This window comes from Chlorocebus sabaeus, chromosome 25, assembly GCF_047675955.1.
Source record: "Chlorocebus sabaeus isolate Y175 chromosome 25, mChlSab1.0.hap1, whole genome shotgun sequence".
NCBI classification, from domain to species: Eukaryota; Metazoa; Chordata; class Mammalia; order Primates; family Cercopithecidae; genus Chlorocebus; species Chlorocebus sabaeus.
In genome coordinates, this window is record NC_132928.1 from 60,330,421 (window position 1) to 60,351,633 (window position 21,213).

Here is a 21,213-nt window from a genome sequence, read left to right on the forward strand (position 1 = left end):
GTAGTTTGCAAATATTTTCTCCCACTCTGTGGGTTGTCTCTTCACTTTGTTGATTGTTTTATTTGCTGTGCAGAAGGTTTTTAACTTGATGTGATCCCGTTTGTCCCTTTTTGCTTTGGTTGCCTATATTTGTGGGGCATTGCTCAAGAAATTTTTGCCCATAGATTTTCTCCCATGTTTTCTTGTAGTAATTTCATAGTTTGAGGTCTTAGATTTAACACTTTAATCCATTTTTATTTTATTTTTGTATATGGCTGGAGATAGGGGGGTCTAGTTTCCTTCTTCTGCATATAGATATCCAGTTTTCCCAGCACCATTTATTAAAGAGGCTGTCTTTTCCCTAGTGTATCTTGTTTGCACTTTTGTTGAAAATGGGTTCACTGTAGGTGTGTGGATTTTTTCTGGGTTCTCTATTCTGTTCCATTGGTCTATGTGTCTGTTTTTATGTCAGCACCATGATGTTTGGATTACTATAGCTCTGTAGTATAATTTGAAGTCAGTTAATGTGATTTTTTTAGTTTTGTTATTTTTGCTTAGGATGGTTTTGGCTATTCTGAGTTTTTTGTGGTTCCAAACAAATTCTAGAATTGTTTTTCCTATTTCTATTCTTTGAAGAACGACATTGGTATTTTGATAGGGATTGCCTTGAATCTGTAGATTGCTTTAGGTAGTGTGGACATTTTAACAATATTAATTCTTCCAATTCCATGAACATGGAATAGCTTCCCATTTTTTTGGTGTCTTTTTCAGATTATTTCATCAGTGTTCTATAGTTTTCACTGTAGAGATCTTCACTTCATTTCTTTTGTTAATTCGGTATTTTATTTTATTTGTGGCTATTGTAAATGGGATAACTATTTAAAATTTCTTTTTCGGATTGTTCATTGTTGGCATATAGAAGTACCACTGACATTTGTATGATTTTGTATCTTGCAACTTTACTGAATTTATCAGTTCTAAGAGTCTTTTAGTGGAGTCTTTAGGTTTTTCAAAATATAAAATTATATCATCTGTAAACAAGGATAATTTGACTTCTTCCTCTCCAATTTGGATGCCCTTTATATCTTTCTCTTGTCTGATTGTTCTAGCTAGGACTTCCATTATTATGTTGAATAACAGTAGTGATAATGGGCACCCTCGTCATGTTTCAGATCTCAGAGGAAAGGCTTTTAGTTTTTCCCCATTCAGTATGATACTAGTTGTGGGTCTGTTATATGTGTCAAATATGCTTTTATTATGTTGAGGTATGTTCCTTCGGTATTCCGTTTTTTGAGAGTTTTCATCATGAAGGTATGTTGAGTTTTATCAAATGCTTTTACAACATCAATGGAAATGATCGTATGGTTTTTATCTTTCATTCTTTTGATATGTCATATCACATTGATTTGCTTATGTTGAACCATCCTTGCATCCCAGGGATAAATCCCACTTGGTCATAATGAATGATCTTTCTAATGTATTGCTGAATTCAGTTTGCTAGTATTTTGTTGACGAGTTTTGCATCAATATTTATCAGAGATATTGACCTGTATTTTTATTTGTTTATTTATATATTTGTTTATTTATATGTGTCATTGTCTGGTTTTGGTATCAGGGTAATACTGTCCTCATAGAATGAGTTTGGAAGTAGTCCTTCCTCCTCTATTTTTTGGACTTTTCTTTACTGGGAGACTTTATTATGGCTTTGATATCATTACTTCTTATTGGCCTCTTTAGGTTTTGAATTTCTACCTGGTTCAATCTTGGTAGATTATATGTGTCTAGTTATTTTTCTGTTTTTTTTCTAGAGTTTTCAGTTTATTGGCATATATTTGCTTGTAGTAGCCATAAAGATTTTTTGAATTTCTCCAGTATCATTTGTAATGGATTTTATTTATTTATTTAGAGACAGAGTCTTGCTCTGTCACCAGACTGGAGTGCAGTGGCACGATCTCAGCTCACTGCAATCTCCTCCTCCCTGGTTCAAGCAATTCTCCTGCCTCAGACTCTAAAGTAGCTGAGACTACAGGCACCCGCCACCACGCCCGGCTAATTTTTGTATTTTTAGTAGAGACAGGGTTTCACTATGTTGACCAGGCTAGTCTCGAACTCTTGACCTCATGATTCTTCTGCCTCGACCTCCCAAAGTGCTGGGATTACAGGCGTGAGCCACTGCACCCAGCCATTTTGACTTCTTAATAATAGCCATTCTGACTGGTTTGAGATGGTACTGCATCCTGGTTTTGATTTGCCTTTCTCTATATGCCACAGTTACAGTGTTATAATGTCCTGTGTTTTTCTGTGTACTTACTATTACCAGTGAGTTTTGTATCTTCAGGTGATTATTTGTTGCTCATTAGTGTCTTTTTCTTTCCGATTGAACTACTCCCTTTAACATTTCTCATGGAGCAGGTCTGGTGTTGATGAAGTTTCTCAACTTCTGTTTGTCTGGGAAAGTCTTTATTTCTCCTTCATGTTTGAAGGATGTTTTCACTAAATATACTACTATAGGATAAAAGTCTTTTTTTCCTTCACCACTTTAAATATGTAACGCCACTCTCTCCCAGCCTGTAAGGTTCCTATTGAAAAGTCTGTTCCTAGATGTATTGGAGCTCCATTGTTTATTTGCTTCTTTACTCTTGCTGCTTTTAGAATTCTTTCTTTATCCCTGACCTTTGCAGGTAGATTATTAAATGCCTTGAGGTGGTCTTCTTTGGATTAAATCTGTTTGATGTTTTCTATAACCGTCTTGTATTTGGATATTGGTATCTTTCTGTAGGTGTGGGAAGGTCTCTGTTACCAGCCCTACTTTCTACCAGTAGAAAGTAGAACAAACTTTCTACCCCTATCTCTTTCTCTACTTCTTCTATAAGGCTAATAACTCTTAGATTTGCCCTTTTCAGACTATTTCCTAGATCCTGTAAGTGTGCTTCATTGTTTTTTATTCTTTTTTTGTCTCCTCTGTATATTTTCAAATAGCCTGTCTTCAAGTTCACTAATTCTTTGTTCTGCTTGATCAATTCTGTTATTAAAAGACTCTGATGCCTTCTTCAGTATGCTTTTTGCATTTTTCAGCTCCAGAATTTCTGCTCAATTCTTTTTAATTATTTCAATCTCATTGTTAAGTTTATCTGATGGAATTCTGAATTTCTTCTCTGCTCTGTGTTATCTTGAATTTCTTGGGTTTCCTTAGCAGAGGTTTTTTTTTTTGTTTTTTTTTTCAGGAAATACAAATTTTCATGAAATTTTAAAATTCAAACCACAGCATGACATTAAGAAAACACAAATATTGCTTACCTAGAAGAAAAAGTATTTTGAACTTTTTCATAAAATAGGAACAAAGAAGTTGAAGCTTGGAGCGGTATAGTGAGAACTAAGGAATATGTGGGAGAGAAGGTAGAGTGAAAATAAAGTAGATTAGTTTTTTGTTGTTGTTGTTAGCACTAAACTGGTTTGCTTCAGGCCCCTAGCCAGGGTTGATTTTGAAACATATAGCAGAGCTATTTTGAATACTCTGAAAGGTCAAACATGTCTGTTTCTTCAGGATTGGTCCCTTGTGCCTTATTTGGTTTATTTGGTAAGTTCATATTTTCCTGGATGATCTTGATACTTGTGGATGTTCATCTGTGTCTGGGCATTGAAAATTTAGGTATTTACTGTAGTCTTTGCAATTTTGGCATGTTTGTACCCATCCTTCTTAGGAAGGCTTTCCATGTATTTGAAAAGACTTGAGTATTGTGATCTAAGCTGTATCTGCTTTAAGGGGCACCCTAAGTCCACTATAAAACTAATGATGAATGTGTAACAGATAGTGTTATAAAATTTAAAAAGAAAATTGTTACTAAAATTTTCATTGACAAAAACAGATCTGTAACTGTTTGAACTCCCCAAAAGGTAAGAATTGTACTTTGGCTCTGATTTATTAATATTATATATCCTTTACAAAATTTTACTTAGTATTATATGTTCAGTAGTTTTTATTTTCATTTATAAATATTATTTTGGTCATTTTTCTGTCCATCATAAATCCCTTTTTCCTTCATACTGATTTTTTCTACAAAGACCTTTAAAAAACTATTTACCTAGGATTAGTTGCAGCTGAGGCTGCACCATCACAAATCCAAAGATGCTCTTCTTGTATGTCAGAAAAAGATCAGTGAGGGAGATGAGTGTGTGCAATGCAGCTCTAAAGTCACAGGTGGACCTATAAACCACCATCATTGCTTTGGGAGACATAGGCAACAGAAATCTTAAGTGCTTCATGTAAACTAAGTCATTTAATCCCCATAACTACCTTATGAGGAAAGTACTGTTTCCATTTTTCAGATGGGGAAAATGAGGCTTACAGAGATTAAGTCTTGCCCATGTCTTTTGGACTCTCTCAAATATTCCTCCATAATTTCCCCCCAAAAAACCCTTTATAGTTTCCTGGATCTTCCCTTTAAGCCACACATTTCAGGGCCATGTCACTTGCTGTAGGCTGCCAGCAAATGGTAGCAGCAGTAGCACCAGCAGCAGCAGACTTACCAGATTGGCGTGCTCATTGCACTCAGCATACTAGCAGTACCAGGCCCAGTTGGTATTTGTTGATTGATGGTCAAAGTATCATCAGGAATGGAATGGCTTTCTGATCAGTATTATTGAAATATGTGAGGCCAAGGTACAGTTTTGCTTGGTAACATAAGCTTAAACTCACTCTTCAACTGAGAGATTGGATTTTTTAAAGTATATCTATATGGAAAAGATTGTTAATTTCATATGATCCATTGTAAAGCTGGACCTTCCTTTAAACAGTAGCAGAGAGAGGTGGTGGTGTGATTTATTTCACTAAGGACTTGCTTAGTCTTCAAATACAATTTCACTTGCAATTCCAATATTGGTGAAAATTTCCATAAAATCACCTATTTTATGGTATAAAACATATGAATTTTACATTATACTCAATAACATACATATATACACACATATGCATGTTACAATGTAAAAATTGTTTACATTACTTACCGTTGAGTTCTCTCTGTATAGACAGAGACCTTAAGACTTTAAGATACTAAGGCTTTTGGGTACAATAATACCACATTGTCCAGTTCAAGTCACTTCAAGACTTCTGGGTATAATAATACACATCTTCCTTTAAGACTTTAAGATTTCTGGAACAAAGTGTGATTATGTGTGAGGGATCAACTCTTTTATTATGTATAACTTATATTTAAAATGTTCAAAAGAGGAAAAATGATTTGGCTTCTTTAAGAAAGTCTGTTTTTGATGCAGTGTAATCTTTAAATGCTCCCTATAAATTACTTTTGATAGAAGCTGGAATCTTCAAGGAAGAAGGAACTAATGATTGTCTATGTAATCATTAGGTTGTGACATTCTCATCAGAGCATCTGTGGCAAACAGCTGAAGGTCTATGTGCTACTAAAGTGTTTCTGCCTCTTGAGTTGGCCCTGGAAGGTTAGTGATATGGAAATATCTGAGTCATAGAAAGTGTAGTTTCCAGTTTTGGCTCAGTTGTTAAACAGCTCTGTGACCTTATTCTAGTCATTTACATTCTCTGGAGCTCAGTTTCTTTATCCATAAAGTGAAGAGTTAAAAACAAAATGATAGATAGCTTTAATATCATTTGAGGAAAAAAAGCAAAAGGAAACCGAGTTCCTCTTTTTTTCTAGATTTGGCTCAACAAAGCTGAAAAGTAAATTTTCTTTAAATTTTAAAGGTGGCTTTGGTCTGGATGGTGTGTGTAAGTGTGCATGTGTGTCAGGCAGGTAGTTGAAAGACCAACCTGTGATGTTTTATCCCAAGTCCTGATGTACCACTGTTATATCTCTAGATATATCTTTTGACTCTAGGAAGTAAACACAGTTTTTACTGTAAAGGTAAACCAGAAAGTTAAGTTTAAATCAAGTTTGAATATGATTTGTACTTGGAGTAATAAACCTTTTCTCACAAAGGAAACAGCACTGACTTGGGAGTTCGTTTCCAAAAACTCTACTGAACAAGCACAGGTTTGAGCTCACTTTTGTACCTGTTTCTCTGCCCCTTGGTGGGCTCCCTCTACCAGCTTCTTAGGCTTCTCAGTCACTTGCCTACTTGACTTGAGACTCAGCACATGTCTTACGAGTAAAAACAACACAGTGAATGTTGGTTTCATTTCAGTGGGCTTCCTGTCTTTCTGGATCTTGGATCCTCATATCCTGGCTGCCTTAAAAGCTCTCCAAATCTTTGATATCCTACTTTTCTAGTTGTTCTTGGAAGTAGCATTGGTTTGCTGTGAGCTACTTTGTCATAGCCAGAAGCAATAGTTCTTCCGTTTATTTTCTTTGTATTAAAACTGTTTTCTGGATAGAGTATAGTGCAAAATTCTGCTGCCCAATTCAGATTTAAAGAGTGTGGCTGGCAGGTTTGGTGGATAGGCTACGTGGATAAATGGAAGTACCAGGTTTCATTGATTTTTCATTTGCTTTAGTTAGATGTGTTATTTCTTCTATTTTATATTTATTTCAGTGAAGGCAACATTTCAATTATGTATTTAAGTAAATATTTTATTATGGATAGTAAAAATTTCAATAATTTACTAATATTTAAATTTTTATTTGTAAGTGAGTGCAATACTAGAATGCACAGTGAAACCTAAACTCAAAAAAGCTGTATTGTTATATAGTCAATATGAAAAATATGTATGATGAAAGGCTTTTGCAAATGTCATAGTATGTCTCTTATTTTACATTTATTTTCTCTTGAGTAATCAGCATCGTTTAAATATGTCTTTGGATAATTGTGGGAAAAATAAAAGTGTCTTAAAAACTACTCATCTACATTATAGTTTATGGATATATTATAAACATAATAAGACATACAACTTCTACCATTATAATTTATAAGTCAATTATTAACATAAAAAGAATACCCAAATTTACCCTAACCAGAGCATCAGATGGCAAATCCAGAATTAGCAGTAAAACTCCTAGATTCGCTTCTTCCCTATGCTTTTATTTGCTTATTATAATGAAGGACCTTTGGGGCGAGGGTATTTTTACTAACATATATAATGGGAAATCCTGCTCGATAGTCAAGGGAAAAGAACCCATCTTTGACTTATTTTTTTTTCATTTTTTGCTCTCTGTGGTAGCCCTAAGAATGTACTTCACAGACCTCCAACTACAGGCAACCTAAATGACCAAGGGTCCCAGCTGCTGTTCTCTGAAATCCACTGCTGCTTTTGTGCTGAGCACTTGTTTCCCAAAGGCTGCTCCCAGCCAGTGATTGAGAGGAACAGGGATACTAAAGCTGGCCCCTCCGTGTCCTTGGGAGTCACCTGGCTCTAGCACTTCCTGATGGGCTTACTGAACCTTCCTTAGAGGGTGTAGCAGTCTGGGGTGATTCTACTTAACCTTGCTTGCATCTCTCCACCACTCTGTGTCAAACTTGCATTGTTTTTGTCAGCTTTTCTAGTCTTCCTTGGCTCCCTCCTCATTTTATATTACAGGAATTTTCCTTAATGAAATTCTTGCATGTTCAATCTTATCTTCACATTTATTTTCAGAGGTCCTAGACTAACACATTCTCTATTTCTATAAAAAGATACTATCATATGTAATTACTAAGGACAAAAGATGTTTACTATAATTTTAATGGTAATATTCTGATACTACTAGATTCTCAAATTTAGGGAAGCCAAAACTTCATATAATTGAGAGCTATCCTCAGAAATTTATGCTTATATTAATTTATTGATAGTCTCTATGTAAACTTGCTTTCAGAAGGACTGAATTGCTACCACAGTAAAATCAGGAGCTCATGTTCTCAGAAAATGTTAATTTACTCAGGATAATTAGATGGCTATAAAGTAATAAGCAATCCATAAGTCATCTCTGAGATATGAGAAATTAAAAGGAAATATTTCTGAGGGTGTGTTGATAACTGATATTTTGTTGAAAAGCAGAAAAATTCAATACAATAGGTAGGAGTAAGTTTGTTTTTTGCAAATTGGTAATTCTTGCTTTCATTTTGTGTGACTTACAGGAGAGTGCTTGTTCTTTATATGTTAGTGTTAAAATTCTTCTGTCTTTCTTTGCAGAGTCATAGTGAAAGATTCGTTTTCATTGCAGAGTGGTATGATCCAAATGCTTCACTTCTTCGACGTTATGAGCTTTTATTTTACCCAGGGGATGGATCTGTTGAAATGGTAAATAAGTCTTTCTTTGCTTGAATGTCGGCAAAGGGGGTGAACATGGGAACCATTGCCTTTTATATAATTGCTTTTTAAAAACACATTTATATGTATATGTGTGTGTGTATATATATATATGGAAATTCTTTTTGAAAATATTCATTATAATTTCAATATAAGAAGTTGTGCCTTTACTTTTAATGTCAAAGATAGGAAATTTTTTTTTTGTTGTTAGAAGACTGAAGTGGGGGTCGGACACGGTGACTCATGCCTGTAATCCCAGCACTTTGGGAGGTCGAGGTGAGCGGATTACTTGAGGTCAGGAGTTTGAGACTAGCCTGACCAACATGGTGAAAACCTGTCTTTACTAAAAATACAAAAAATTAGCCGGGCATGGTGGTACATGCCTGTGATCCCACCTACTCGGGAGGCTGAGGCAGGAGAATGGCTTGAACTCAGGAGGTGGAGGTTGCAGTGAGCTGAGATCACGCCACTGCACTCCAGCCTGGGGGACAGAATGAGCCTCTGTCTCAAAAAAAAAAAAAACAAAAAAAGAAAAAAAAAAAGACTGAAATGGGATTATTCATGTTTTGGATAAGAAATAACCAATAAGTGATTATAGATAAGGATTATTATGGTCATAAATATGTCCTCATTATTGAAAGCTGTTATTGCTACAAAAAGTCAAATTGAGGGGATCAAGCTAAGAGGCTTCTGTTTATTTCTTTGTGTTTCTTCATTGGCAACACAATTTTAACAAGTGGATCTTTTTGGTATTGGGATTTTGTGTATACAAAAAAGCAGAAATTTGGGTGTATGACTCTTTCTTTAGCATTTTGTAAGGACTACTGAAATGATTTGGTAATAAACAAGTCTTTCTATTCAGGGTTTTAAGAGTATTAAATTTGTAATAAAAAGCTTTTATGTTATTACCAGATTGGATTCAGAAATATGGAAGTAATTAAAAATTATTATTTATATTTGTAACAAAAAAGAAACAGAATATAACTTACCTTTGATAAGACAGAATTAAGAATTATTTCTACCTTATGATAAGATTAACTTTCCTTATTCGTAAATTTTGTTTGTTATATTCTTGTGTCTGGTTCTAGCATGATGTAAAGAATCATCGCACCTTTTTAAAGCGGACCAAATATGATAGCCTGCACTTGGAAGATTTATTTATAGGCAACAAAGTGAATGTCTTTTCTCGACAATTGGTATTAATTGACTATGGGGATCAATATACAGCTCGCCAGCTGGGCAGTAGGAAAGAAAAGTAAGAAAACAATTATATAATCTTTTTACATTCTCTAACTTTGGGTTCAAAGTCAATCTGAATCAAGACTGGGAGTATTTAACCATATGAGGATGGATAGGACCTGGAAAATGGTGTCTTCATTCTGTCATTTTCTTTTTTTCAATTAAAAAAAATTGATAATATCGTAGTTGTACATGTCTCATCTGACTTAATTCATATTATGTCTCCTATGGCACTTAGCACATCTCAGAGATACAGTCATCTGTAAAAGGGGCTAAGAAAAAAACGGAAGCGAGAAAGAACAACTTGTAGATACAGCTGAAAATTAGACTTATAGAAAACAAGGACTTCTGAAGTTTTCCTTCTGAATATTGATTTTCAGTATTATCAAGATGACTTTTTAACTTTCAATCTCTACATTTATGAATTTCAACTTTCTGAGATTAGAATTAATTATATTTGAAATGAAAATTTAAGTCCTTTGTCATCTCTCTTGGCTCTAATTTCTGTAGCTTATATTTTGTATGGTTTGGGGACTTTTTTTTTTTTACTGTAGAGTGATTGGTGCTATAATTAAAATAGGGATTATTTGTAGAAGTTAAGGCTATATGTATAAAAGGTTCCAAAAATGATTTAATTCAATAGGAAAAACAAATCAGTCACACTATTTTTTGAGATCTGCTACTCAAATGACTAGTTGATTGCCTAACATCTGAGTCACTCTCATAGTAATGAGATATCTCTTTCTGTGACTTCCATAGTCTTTCTGTATAAGCACTTTATGGTTCTTGAGGTGATTGGATTCTCAGTGTGGGTGTTAGTACACAAAGGGTGATGGATCAGAGGGGTGGTGAATGCCTCGTAACAAAGGAAGACCAAACACTTTCTTTGAAATAGGATAAAAATTTCAGGTATTAGATAAATAAACAGGAATCTTTTAATGTTGTGGGATCTTATGTAAAAGTCTATGGAATTAAGGAAATGCCAACCATAATTCCTTGATTTAAAACTAATAAATATGTGTAGCATTCATTTATGGAGCACATACTATATGCCAGACACTCTAATATGCACTTTACATACACCTCAGTTCAAGACTGCTTTATTTTATTTAATTATTTTTTTAGGCAGGGTCTGACTCTGTCATCACCCAGGCTGAAGTGAAGTGGCATGATCATAGCCCACTGCACCCTTGACTTCCCATGCTCAAGTGATCCTCCCATCTCAGCCTCCCAGGTAGCTGGAACTACAACCATGCACCACTATGCCTGGCTAATTTTTTGGTATTTTGCAGGAGATGGGGTTTGGCCATCTTGCCCAGGCTGGAAGACTACTTTAAATTTTTATTTAAACTAGCAAAATAAGTGAGTTAGAGAGTCAGAGTTAACAGTCTGACCTAAGAAAAATAAAATACCAGCCATAAAAATGATAATTTTTATATTTTAACTATGATTTGACTGAAGTGAATGTTGTTAAATCTATTTTATAGAATGGGTAAGTAACTAGTCCACAGTAACACAGCTAGAAAGTAAAGGGAAACCAGAAAACCATGCTTTGTTTTTCTCTAAAATTCATTCTCTTTCTACTAAACCTCTAATTAATATGCTGGCAAATACTGTTGAATGGGACTGATTTTAAAACAGGATGAACAGAAAAATTCTATTTTAATGTAAAAACAAATTTGAAGCATTTGGGCTTTATATAGTTACTGAAAATATATGTAGTATATATTTTACTGGCTCAAATTGATTCACCATTTTCTTTTCTTATTCTTTCTTAATTGCATATGGGTTAGTAAATCCAGCAACCATTTGGGTAATTTAAATAAACTTCCTCCAAACCGAAGAGTTTCAAAAATGTATTGTTTTATTTAAATGGCCAAAAGTAAGCATATGGAAATATATGGGTATGTGTATCAGCGTTCCACAGAAACACCTTCTGTGTAACAACTGATTTAGTCTAGTTCTCAGTTTTGTATAGTGTTGAAAAAAATTTATGAACTAATTACATTTTCAACTCTTTTCTTTCTATAGTAAAGCCTGTAGTGAGGAGGATGAGTGAAATTGATCCCCATAGAGCCTATCAGCTAACTGGGGAGCAGTTATCCAGATAATTTAATATAATTCAGCTTAACTCATGAACTAGCTTCAGCTTTCCGATTCCCTTTGACTGTAGAAATCTGACATTTGATTCTCATTTCTATCCTCTCTTTATAAAGATCCTCTAATCAAATGGATAAAGGTTACAAGTTGTCAATGAGTCAGTCTTTGATATTAATTTTAGCTAGTAATCAATTGATACTTTATGATTCTGTTGTTTAGATGTAGAGAGACAATACAATTTGTGTCTTTCTAAAAATTTATTACCTCAAACTAGAAATAATTAAATAGTTCTCATATGATGAGTCAGTGTGTATATGTATGCATGTGTATGAATGACAGAGGAATTTTATATGAATAGACAGCTATTCCCCATGTGATAAGTGAGGTATTAAATGTTTACTTTGATAGCTTTTATCTTTAGTAAGAAGTTTATAAAAATCAATGAAAAATAATGCTAGTATCCTATTTAAAACTCCATTAATTTTAAGTACTGAGCCACATAGTTACATTCAGGAATCCTCATTCCTTTTGAGTGTCAGCCAGAAAACAAGTCACCTAATCAAATTAAAGGGAGAAAGCATCACTAGGTTGGGTGAACAACATTATAGTAGATGTTAAATACATGAAGTTCTTGAGCCCATCTATTAACTTTCAGTGAAAGGAAGACCCTGCTGTTTTTCAGAAGAAAAATTATGAAGTCAACTTGATCCCAAGGTTTAAGCCCAAGTTATTTGAGGCTCCATCACAGCAAGAACTCAGTCACAGTATGCATTTTCCTGTCCTCTTGGAGATGGACTGAAATGGTATGTGGATAAAAAGCCATAAACTAGGTGAGACCTGTGCTTGGAAGGGGCTTAAGAATACTTCTCCCTGGAGGTAGGGAGATTGACCTAAATAACCTTTTGACCTAAATCAGCTTTTGAGTTTTCAAATACAGCCCCAAAATTCCAAGCATTTGCTTAATTGATAATTTTTCAAAAGCTACTAAAATAATACTTTATATATTTTCTAAACTTATGTAGTTTAACAATTCTTATGGATAAACATACATTCTCTAATATTAGAATTTGACTCATATGAACTATACATTTTTTCTATGTGAAGATTTGTCAGTATCATCAGATACATGTTTGAAGAAATTTCATTGGAAGGAAATGTCATAAAATCTTGGCTATATCAAGTTTGAAACAACTTCCGGGTTCAGGTATTATATAGTTTAACAGGATTACAGTATTGGGATATCATAATTAATGTATAAATGAATTAAAAGACATTTTAACTTTAATTAAAATTAAATTAAATTAAAAATTTTAATTAAATAATTTAATTTTAATAAATGCTAAAAATGTACCTCTTCTGTTCTTCCATCCCAACTGGAATAAATAAATTAAGTTTATAATACTTTAAAAAGTATTATTCTGTCTTCCCCTGGTTGTTATGGCACTTTACCACCCCCACCCCTACCACTGCTTCCATCTCTGTCTCTCTGGCTATTTTTTTCTCAGAGCCATTCCTTCTCAGAGGCAAAAAAGACTCCTGGTATTCCCCCAGGGTTCTGTTCATGGCCCCTTTTTTCTCATTCTATATACCCTCCCAGGGGATTCTATGTACTCCATGACTTCAACAATGTGTTGCTTTCCAAATTTATGCCATCACCCCAGCTGTAAAACCATATGTTTAATCTTTTTCCTGAACTTTTCCATGTAGATTTTTCACAGGAACTTAAAAATCCAAAATTGAATTAATTAACAAATTCAAAATTAAATTAATTCTCTTTCATTGAAAAACCTACTTATGTATGCACTAACACAACATTCACCTAATCACATACATAGAAAATTGGTAGCTGTCCTTGAGTTCCATATGTATTTTATCCCTAAATCCACATGGGGACCTAATCTTACCAATTTACTTGTCTCCTTCATACATCTCTCTTATTTCTCTTCTCTTTTTTATCTTTTACATTCCTCCTTAAAACAGCTGCTTGTCATCTCTTGAGCTCAGTTAGTCTCCATTTTTCCTTCCAGATTACTAACTGATGAAGAACTAACACAGGACACAGATGTAGATCAAAATATTAAGTATTAATTTTATTTAGGCTGTCTTGTGAAAGCTGTGTTTGAGAATGGTTGAGGTTTTCTTTCTAATCCTATTTCCTCTTCCCTTACACTGATCTGGAACTTAGAAGCCCGTCTGAGGAAAAGGTGGATCTACTGAACAAACTGAGGGCACACTTGCTCAGGGTTCTCATCCTGCCTCCCAGCCCATGGAGCACAGGAGAGAGAACACTGGAGAGAAACAGGCTTCCACTGCAGGTGCTGGACTCTGACTCTGACATGCTTAACGTGTGAAAGCAGGAGAACAATACGCTATCCCTTACTTGTACACTATCCCCTACTTGAGGACCTGCAGGTCTGAGAAAAAAGAGATAGGGCCACATATAACCAGAAACCCTTAAATATGTCCAGACGTGGAGGAGGAAATGGAAGAAGTAGAGAGAGCACTTTCTCATGGGAACAGGGATGGAAGTTACTTTACTCATGAAGAGCAAGGGTACACATTCCTAGTTGTTTTCTGGGTTTTATACCTTTAAGCCAACTGGCTGCTATGCTCTAGTAGACTATGGCTACTTCTCGGAGAAGAGACCAGATGAATATTAGTTTAGTCTTGCTGTCACCTTTGGGAAACCATTCCCTCAATACCAATTACTGTTACTTTGTATATTGTCCTAGGACCAGTGGTGAGCAGTTGAGTTTTGGCTGCTGAAAGGCACCCAAAGAGAAACACCTTAGTTCAGTAACAAAGGCCTTGCTAAAAACTCATCCCCAATCTTTTTCTCATCTTTACTTACCTATAGTATCATTGTCCAAGATGGCATGCTATTGATTATACGACAGACCCAACAACAGCACAACTGCCTCCCAAATAATACAATGAAAAATACCTTCTCATTATTAAATTCCCAGGGAGAAATTGGTATTTTTTTCTGTAAAATAAGATAAAATTCTGCCTTTCCATTCTACAATTCTCAGTCATATGGTCCTTGGTCAGTTAACAGATTAGAGTTCAATTTTCTTTTCAGCTCCAGCTTGAGCCATCTTTCCTTAGAAAGAGTTTGACTGATAGTGTATTTGGGTTAATGAATATCTTTTTGCCATCTCTTTTAGACTTGCCCTGTTATGCTTAAGATATGTCTTATATCTCTTGTAAATAGCATATAGTTTTTTTTTTAAATTTAATCTGGAACCCTTATATTTTCATTGGTATAGTTAGTACATGTACATTTAAATATGCTGTGATTATTGATATTTTTGTATATATTTCTAGTTTATTGTTTTGCTCTTTTTCTATTTTTTCTTCTTGCCTTTTCTTTGGATTAGTTGAAGAAATTTTTCTTCCTCTCTTCAGTTTTTTTTTTATTTTTTTTTTATTTTATGGTTTTCTATTGAAGCTATAACAAATTACCACCAAGTTAGTCACTTAAACAATACAAATTTATGATATTACGGTTCTGTCAGAAGTCCAATCAGATCTCATCAGGTAAAGATCAGGTGTTGATAAGGCTGCATTTCTCTTGAGGCTCTAGGAAAGGATCCGTTTCCTTGCGTATTCCAACATCTTGAAGTCATCCACTTTCCTTGGTTTGGGGCCACCTTTCTCCATCTTCAAAGCCACCAATAGCATGCTGAGTCCTCCCCACACTGACATCTCTCTGGTTCTCTAAAGCTAGTAAAGATTCTCTGATTTTAGGGACTCATGTGATGAGATTGGGTCCTTGGGAATTAATCCAGAATAATCTCTACTATCTCAAGGCCTGTAATCTTAATCACCTCTGCAAAGTCCTTTTTGCCAGGTGAGATAACATATTTATAGGTTCTGGAGATTATGATGTGGATATCTTTGAGAGGTAGTATTATTCTGCCTACTATATTCTCTGTTGCTTTAGAGGTTATGTGATTTTTATATTTATTCTCTATTGGTTAGGCTTGAAATTTTTGCATGTATTTAACTTAAAGTTCTATAATAACATGGCTCTCTCCCAAGTCATACAACAAGTTTAGGACACTTTAGCTCTAATCTCTCTTAAACCTTACATAGTTTCGTTATTATTGTTGTTGTCTTTGGACATTCAGTTTTTTTTGCCTGCATGTTAGACATTCTTTTATTTATTTATTTATTTTGATAGAAACAATATTTGCTTGGATTTATCTAAACATTTGTTCACCAATTCTTCTTGCATATCAACCTGTCCTTTTAGAATAACTTCTCTTCTTGTTATCCTTCATTTCTTCCTTGTAAGCTACCTGTTTCTTTTTAATTTGCGCATGTTTTTTATTTTACCCTCTTTCTTTAATGGTACTATTGCTAGACACACAATTCTAAGTTGGTGGTTACTGACCAATTTTCTTTATTCCACTTTTCTGCTATTAGTAGTTTCAGAATTATGTACTCTATCAATTTTTAACATTTTTAATATATGTAATTAAGGGTATAAATTTCTTTCCAAATACTGCTTATAATTATATCCTATTATTTTTGATATGTATTTTTTATTCAGTTAGAAATATTTTTTTTACTTTCTATGTGTTGTCTTCTTTGGTTTATTATTTATTTAGAATTATGTTTATTTCCAAACATATGGAGATTTGTTTATTCTCTTTTTGTATTGGAATCTAGCTGAATTGCATGTGTCTAGAGGACATATTCTTCATGATTTTTGCCTTTCATACTGGTTGAGATTTGCCTCTGGCTTAGAATAGTAAATTATTAATTAGCTATGTGTGTTAGAAAAGAATGTTTAGGCCGGGTGTGGTGGCTCACGCTTGTAATCCCAGCACTTTGGAAGGCTGAGGCAGGTGGATCACTTGAGGTCAGGAGTTGGAGACCAGCTTGGCCAACACGGCCAAGACAAGAGAAACCTTGTCTCTACTAAAAAATTACAAAAGTTAGCCAGGTGTGGTGGCATGCTTCTGTAGTCCCAACTGCTTGGGAGGCTGAGGTGGGAGAATTGCTTGAACCCGGGAGGCAGAGGTTGCAGTGAGCTGAGATGGCACCACTGCACTCCAGCCTGGGCAATACAGCAAGACTCCATCTCTAAAAAAAAGAAAAAAGAAAGAAAGAAAGAAAGAAAAGAATGTTTAGTCTGCAGTTGTTTTGTATAGTTTTATATATTCATCCATTAGGTAAAGTCTGTGAATTGTGATGTTCAAATCTTTCACATATTTACTAATTTTGGGGCAGCTTATTGTATCAATTGCCAAGGTTTTGTTAAACTTTTCTAATGTAATTATCATTTGTCTATTTCTTCTTGTAGTTATGTAGTCTTTATATTATAATTTTAAGGGTATGTTACTAGGTGATTTAAATTGTTATATCTTCTTGGTAAATTGAACCTTTTATTTCTATGAAGAGACCATCTTCATCTCTAGAAATGCGTTTCACCTTAAAGTCTACTTTCTCTGATATTAATATAGCTGCACTGGCTTTCTTTTAGTTAACATTCGCATGGTATGCCTTTTCCATTCTTTTTACTTTAGATTTTCAGTATTCTATTCTAAGTGTGCCTTTCATTAGTTGTTTTTTTTGTTGTTGTTGTTTGTTTGCTTTTTATATCTTCTTTTTCCTTTGAGTTCTGGGATACGTGTGCAGAATGTGCAGGTTTATTACATAGGTATACATGTGCCATGGTGGTTTGCTCCACCTTTCAACCCGTCATCTAGGCTTTAAAATCCAATCAGATTATCTTAAATTTTTTTTTTTATAAATGCAATTTTATAACCTGCATCTACTACAGAGTACTTATTTGTAATGTAACTACTAATATACTTGGCTTTAACTCTGACATCTTATCCTGAGCTTTCTTCTCCTGCCTGTTTTATTATCTTACTTTTGATTGATTGGATTGCTTGAGGATTTTTTCATCTGTTTTTATTTCTGCATACAGTTAGTGTTTACATTATAAACTACAACATATGTACTTAACTTGGTAAAACTTAAATCTAATATTTTCACCTTCATTCTTGAAAATCTAAGAATCTCAGAAGACTTTAGCTCAATTTTTGCTGGGATTTTTGCTGAATTGTATGCTGTTTTTGTTGTGTATTTTTTTGTTTTTGTTTTTGTTTTTCCATGAACCTAATGATTTACTATTATTGTTTTATGTGATCAGTATTCATTTAGGTTTCTTCACTTTTTGCTTTTTATCCTTTCTTTTATCTGAAACATTCTGTTTGTAATGATTTTACCTTTGCTTAAATTACATTTTAAAAAAGTAATTTCCTTTTGAGTATGTTTATTAATAGAAAACTGTTTCAGTTTGCACTCATCTGAAAATGTCTTTATTTCACTTACATTCATGAAACTATTTTCTTATCTCTGTTGTATCTTTTTGTTTTTCTGTGCTTCATTCTGAATTTGCTTTCTTCTGTCAAACCCTTTATCTAGTTCTCATTTTTATTATTGTATTTTCATCACAAGATATTCTAATATTTTCTTTTTCAGATCTACTTATTCAGTTTTGTAGCTTATGGTTTTCTATTGCCTGATAATATTTTGTAACTTGTCTTTTAGTCCTTTAACCATAGTTTGCACAGATATTTTAAAGTTTTTATCTGATTATCCTAGTATCTGAAGTATTTGTGAGTCTCTCTTCTATTGTTTCTCCTGGTTTTCCCTCATGTTGGCCTTGTCCCTGTATGTGTGTATGTGTGTATGTGTGTGTGGTTATCTTTCTGTATGATTGCCATGTGTGTATGTGTGGGTGTATTGCATATACGTATATATTATATGTGTCATATGCATTTTCATATGAATTATTTGAGGTACAGGATGACGTTACTTTCCTACTAGGAGGGAATTAATTGTCTTTGCTTCTGTCTTTTTCCCAGAGGCATTAGCAGTTGGTATGACTGGTAATTCAAAAATTGTAAGTTTTGAGACTGCTTAGATGATGTGAACTTGTATTGCCATTCAAGACTTGGTTGTTTTTGATTCACCCTAAGGGGGATGGTGTAGCCTTTGGGCCCAGATTGGTTTAGGAAGGATCATCTCTTGGGTTCTGTTACCCTTTCCCAATGATGTATTACAAATCAAAGTTCAGATTTTCCAGATAGGCAATGCTGTCAAGTCAAAAACAACTTTTATTCTTACCTTTCATTCTTACTTTTTTTTTTTTCACTTTTGTCCCAGTAATTATTTGTGATCTAGTCAATTTATCTTTAATTTTTAAAAGATTTTTAAAAATATCAACTTTTTTAGTTTTTGGTAGAAGAATTGTTCTGAATGATTTTGCTATTGTTGCCAAGCAAAAGTTTTGACTCACTGAATTTTCCTCCAAATTACAGGTGCCTCATTTGAGACAATCTTCCTTTATCCATGGGGCAGATACACACGTTATGCTTGTAAGGGAAGCATGAGAAAAACCAAAAATTTAGCCTTGATGTTTAGAATAGGTTTTTATATACTTAAGACAAATATGAATACCTTTTAAAATAGTTATATACATTAGCATAGATGAAAGTTTGCATATTTATTCTTTTTGGTCAATGGCATTTGAAGAGTCCGTAGCACTGTGCTATCTAAGACGTTATTACATAGCAATAGCACTATATACTACCTGGGACATTTATTGTATACCAGTCAGTCATCTGTCTCAGAAATATGTTTGCTGCAATTTTTGCTCAGAACCTGATGAAGACATTTATTGCATAGCTCTGTGAGAATTGTTTTTTTTCTGGAAATCCATATTCTGGGTTCGTGAAGGCTGGCCAAACTGTTTTTTCACAAGAAGTAGTTACTGTGTATTGCTAAGAAGTTTTAATCTTAAATAGTGGTTTTTATAATTTTTTGTTTTCTTTTGAGAGTATCTCATGCTGCATCTTACAGTGCTTGCCTCAGCGCAGGCAAGAGGATTACTAAGTGGTAGATTGTTACACTGATGGCTCTCAATGAGTCATACCTCGTGGTTTTCTCTCATAATGACACTGAGCTTGACCACGTGACTTGCGTTGGCCAAAGAGATGTCAGCAAACATGACTCAAGGGGACACTTGACAATTGCTTGTACATTGGTTGCTGTGTGGTGGTATTTGAAGAGCCCTGGTCTAGCTTCCTTAAGGACCACAGGAGAGAAAAGCCTAGTTGTCTCAGCTGAGCACAGCCCCCAGCTGGTCCACTAGCTGAATATAGCTGTGTGAATGATTCTTGGTAATGATTCTGCACAGCCTACCTACAGAACCTTGAGAAATTGTTGTTTTACGCCACTACATATTTGGATGGTTTGTTATGCAGTTACAGATAACAGAGATACTACTGATATATCTTTGTTGCCCTATTGTTTCTTCATGTGCTATCGTTATTTTGAAATTAACACATATGATGCCTGACATTTCTCTTATTTTCCCTCCAAAATACAATTTACCATTACTTACTAAAAAATTAAGCAGCAAAGACATGACAGAGGAATTTCCTTAGAGTCATTTATCACATAATCAATCTTTTGTCTCTCGTAGGCATTTAAGAGAAAATCAAATTACATTTTAAGCTGTTTGTCAATTTTAGACTTTTCACATTGCTTCTTGTTTATAGACATTGATGACTACTGCCATGTTTTATATTTTCTTTAACAGCCATGGTCAGTGAAATGTTCTTCCAGAGTTGAGCATAAACAGTTTATAGGTTAGTTTGGTTTAAAATATTTAAATAATATGAATTAAAAAGTGAAGAGTTTTAAGTGTGTTTTCAATGAAGCTAGACAATATAAAGTAATATAACTGACTCATCTGCTTTAAAACAAAAGCATTATCTGGTATAATTTGTAATAAACACACTGAGATGAACAATTTCTTTTGTTATTACAGTTTTAAACCTCAGCCATAAGCTATATCCAATTTAAGTAAGGATATTTGAGCTAACTTTGTCTTATTGGTGAAAAAAATCCAATAATGAAAAGACCAACCATTCTCCTTTTATGGATTCCTTGAATTAATGCCAGTGTTATAAGAGCAATTGGAAATGCAGAGGGGAAAGTGGCAGCAATTCTTTATCACAAAAGCAGAATTACTCCAGCTAATATCATTTTTATATTGCATTTGCAAATAATATTCTTGAGAATTTGGTGATGATGCCCCTTTTTAATAATATTAATAGTAACATTATTTGTGACATGGAAGGACAGACCTAGGAGTCTGGTGAGCGGGGGGGTGTTTTGTCCTGAGAATGCTGCTGACCAGTTGTGTAACCTCTGGCATGTTACCTTGGTAGGCCTAGTTTCCTCATCAGTAAAATGAGGACCCTCAGGTGATCTTCATCTCCAAATTGCTCTTAATTCTGAATCTTCAGAGGGGAAGAGTGCATTGTTCTGATGTATCCTCTTAGAGAAGAACATGATTTTAAAAGTTAGCATGTTGTTACCTATTCATATACATTGTTGTATAAGAAGACATTTGATTCTTCATGCAATCACCCATGTTATGAATAAAGAATCAATAGAAGAATTTATAATTATTTCCGAATCAGTGGTGAACTGACTATATAGTGTACATATGTTGAAGTCTAAGAGATCAGAAACAAAGCTCATAATATATTTAATGCAATGTTTTAGAGATTAGTCCTTTGTACAAAATGTATTCTAAGAACTGGAGATTCTAAATGCCTGTGTTTTCTCATTTGGATACATTAAAAATAACAATTTTAGTGCTTTTT

The 21,213-nt window shown here is 34.1% G+C and overlaps 1 protein-coding gene across 4 annotated transcripts in view; it reads left to right on the top strand.

Annotated features, from left to right (window-relative positions):
• NME7 (NME/NM23 family member 7) overlaps positions 1 to 21,213 on the top strand; it is a 214,573-nt gene that overhangs the window by 27,458 nt on the left and 165,902 nt on the right. For 3 of the 4 annotated variants that reach the window (XM_073011811.1, XM_007989596.3, XM_007989592.3), the window contains exons 2-3: positions 8,057 to 8,164; positions 9,262 to 9,428. In XM_073011811.1, coding sequence (XP_072867912.1) covers positions 8,057 to 8,164; positions 9,262 to 9,428 — 275 coding nt within the window. The remainder of the gene's footprint in view (positions 1 to 8,056; positions 8,165 to 9,261; positions 9,429 to 21,213) is intronic. The other variant, XM_073011812.1, reaches the window with a different exon arrangement.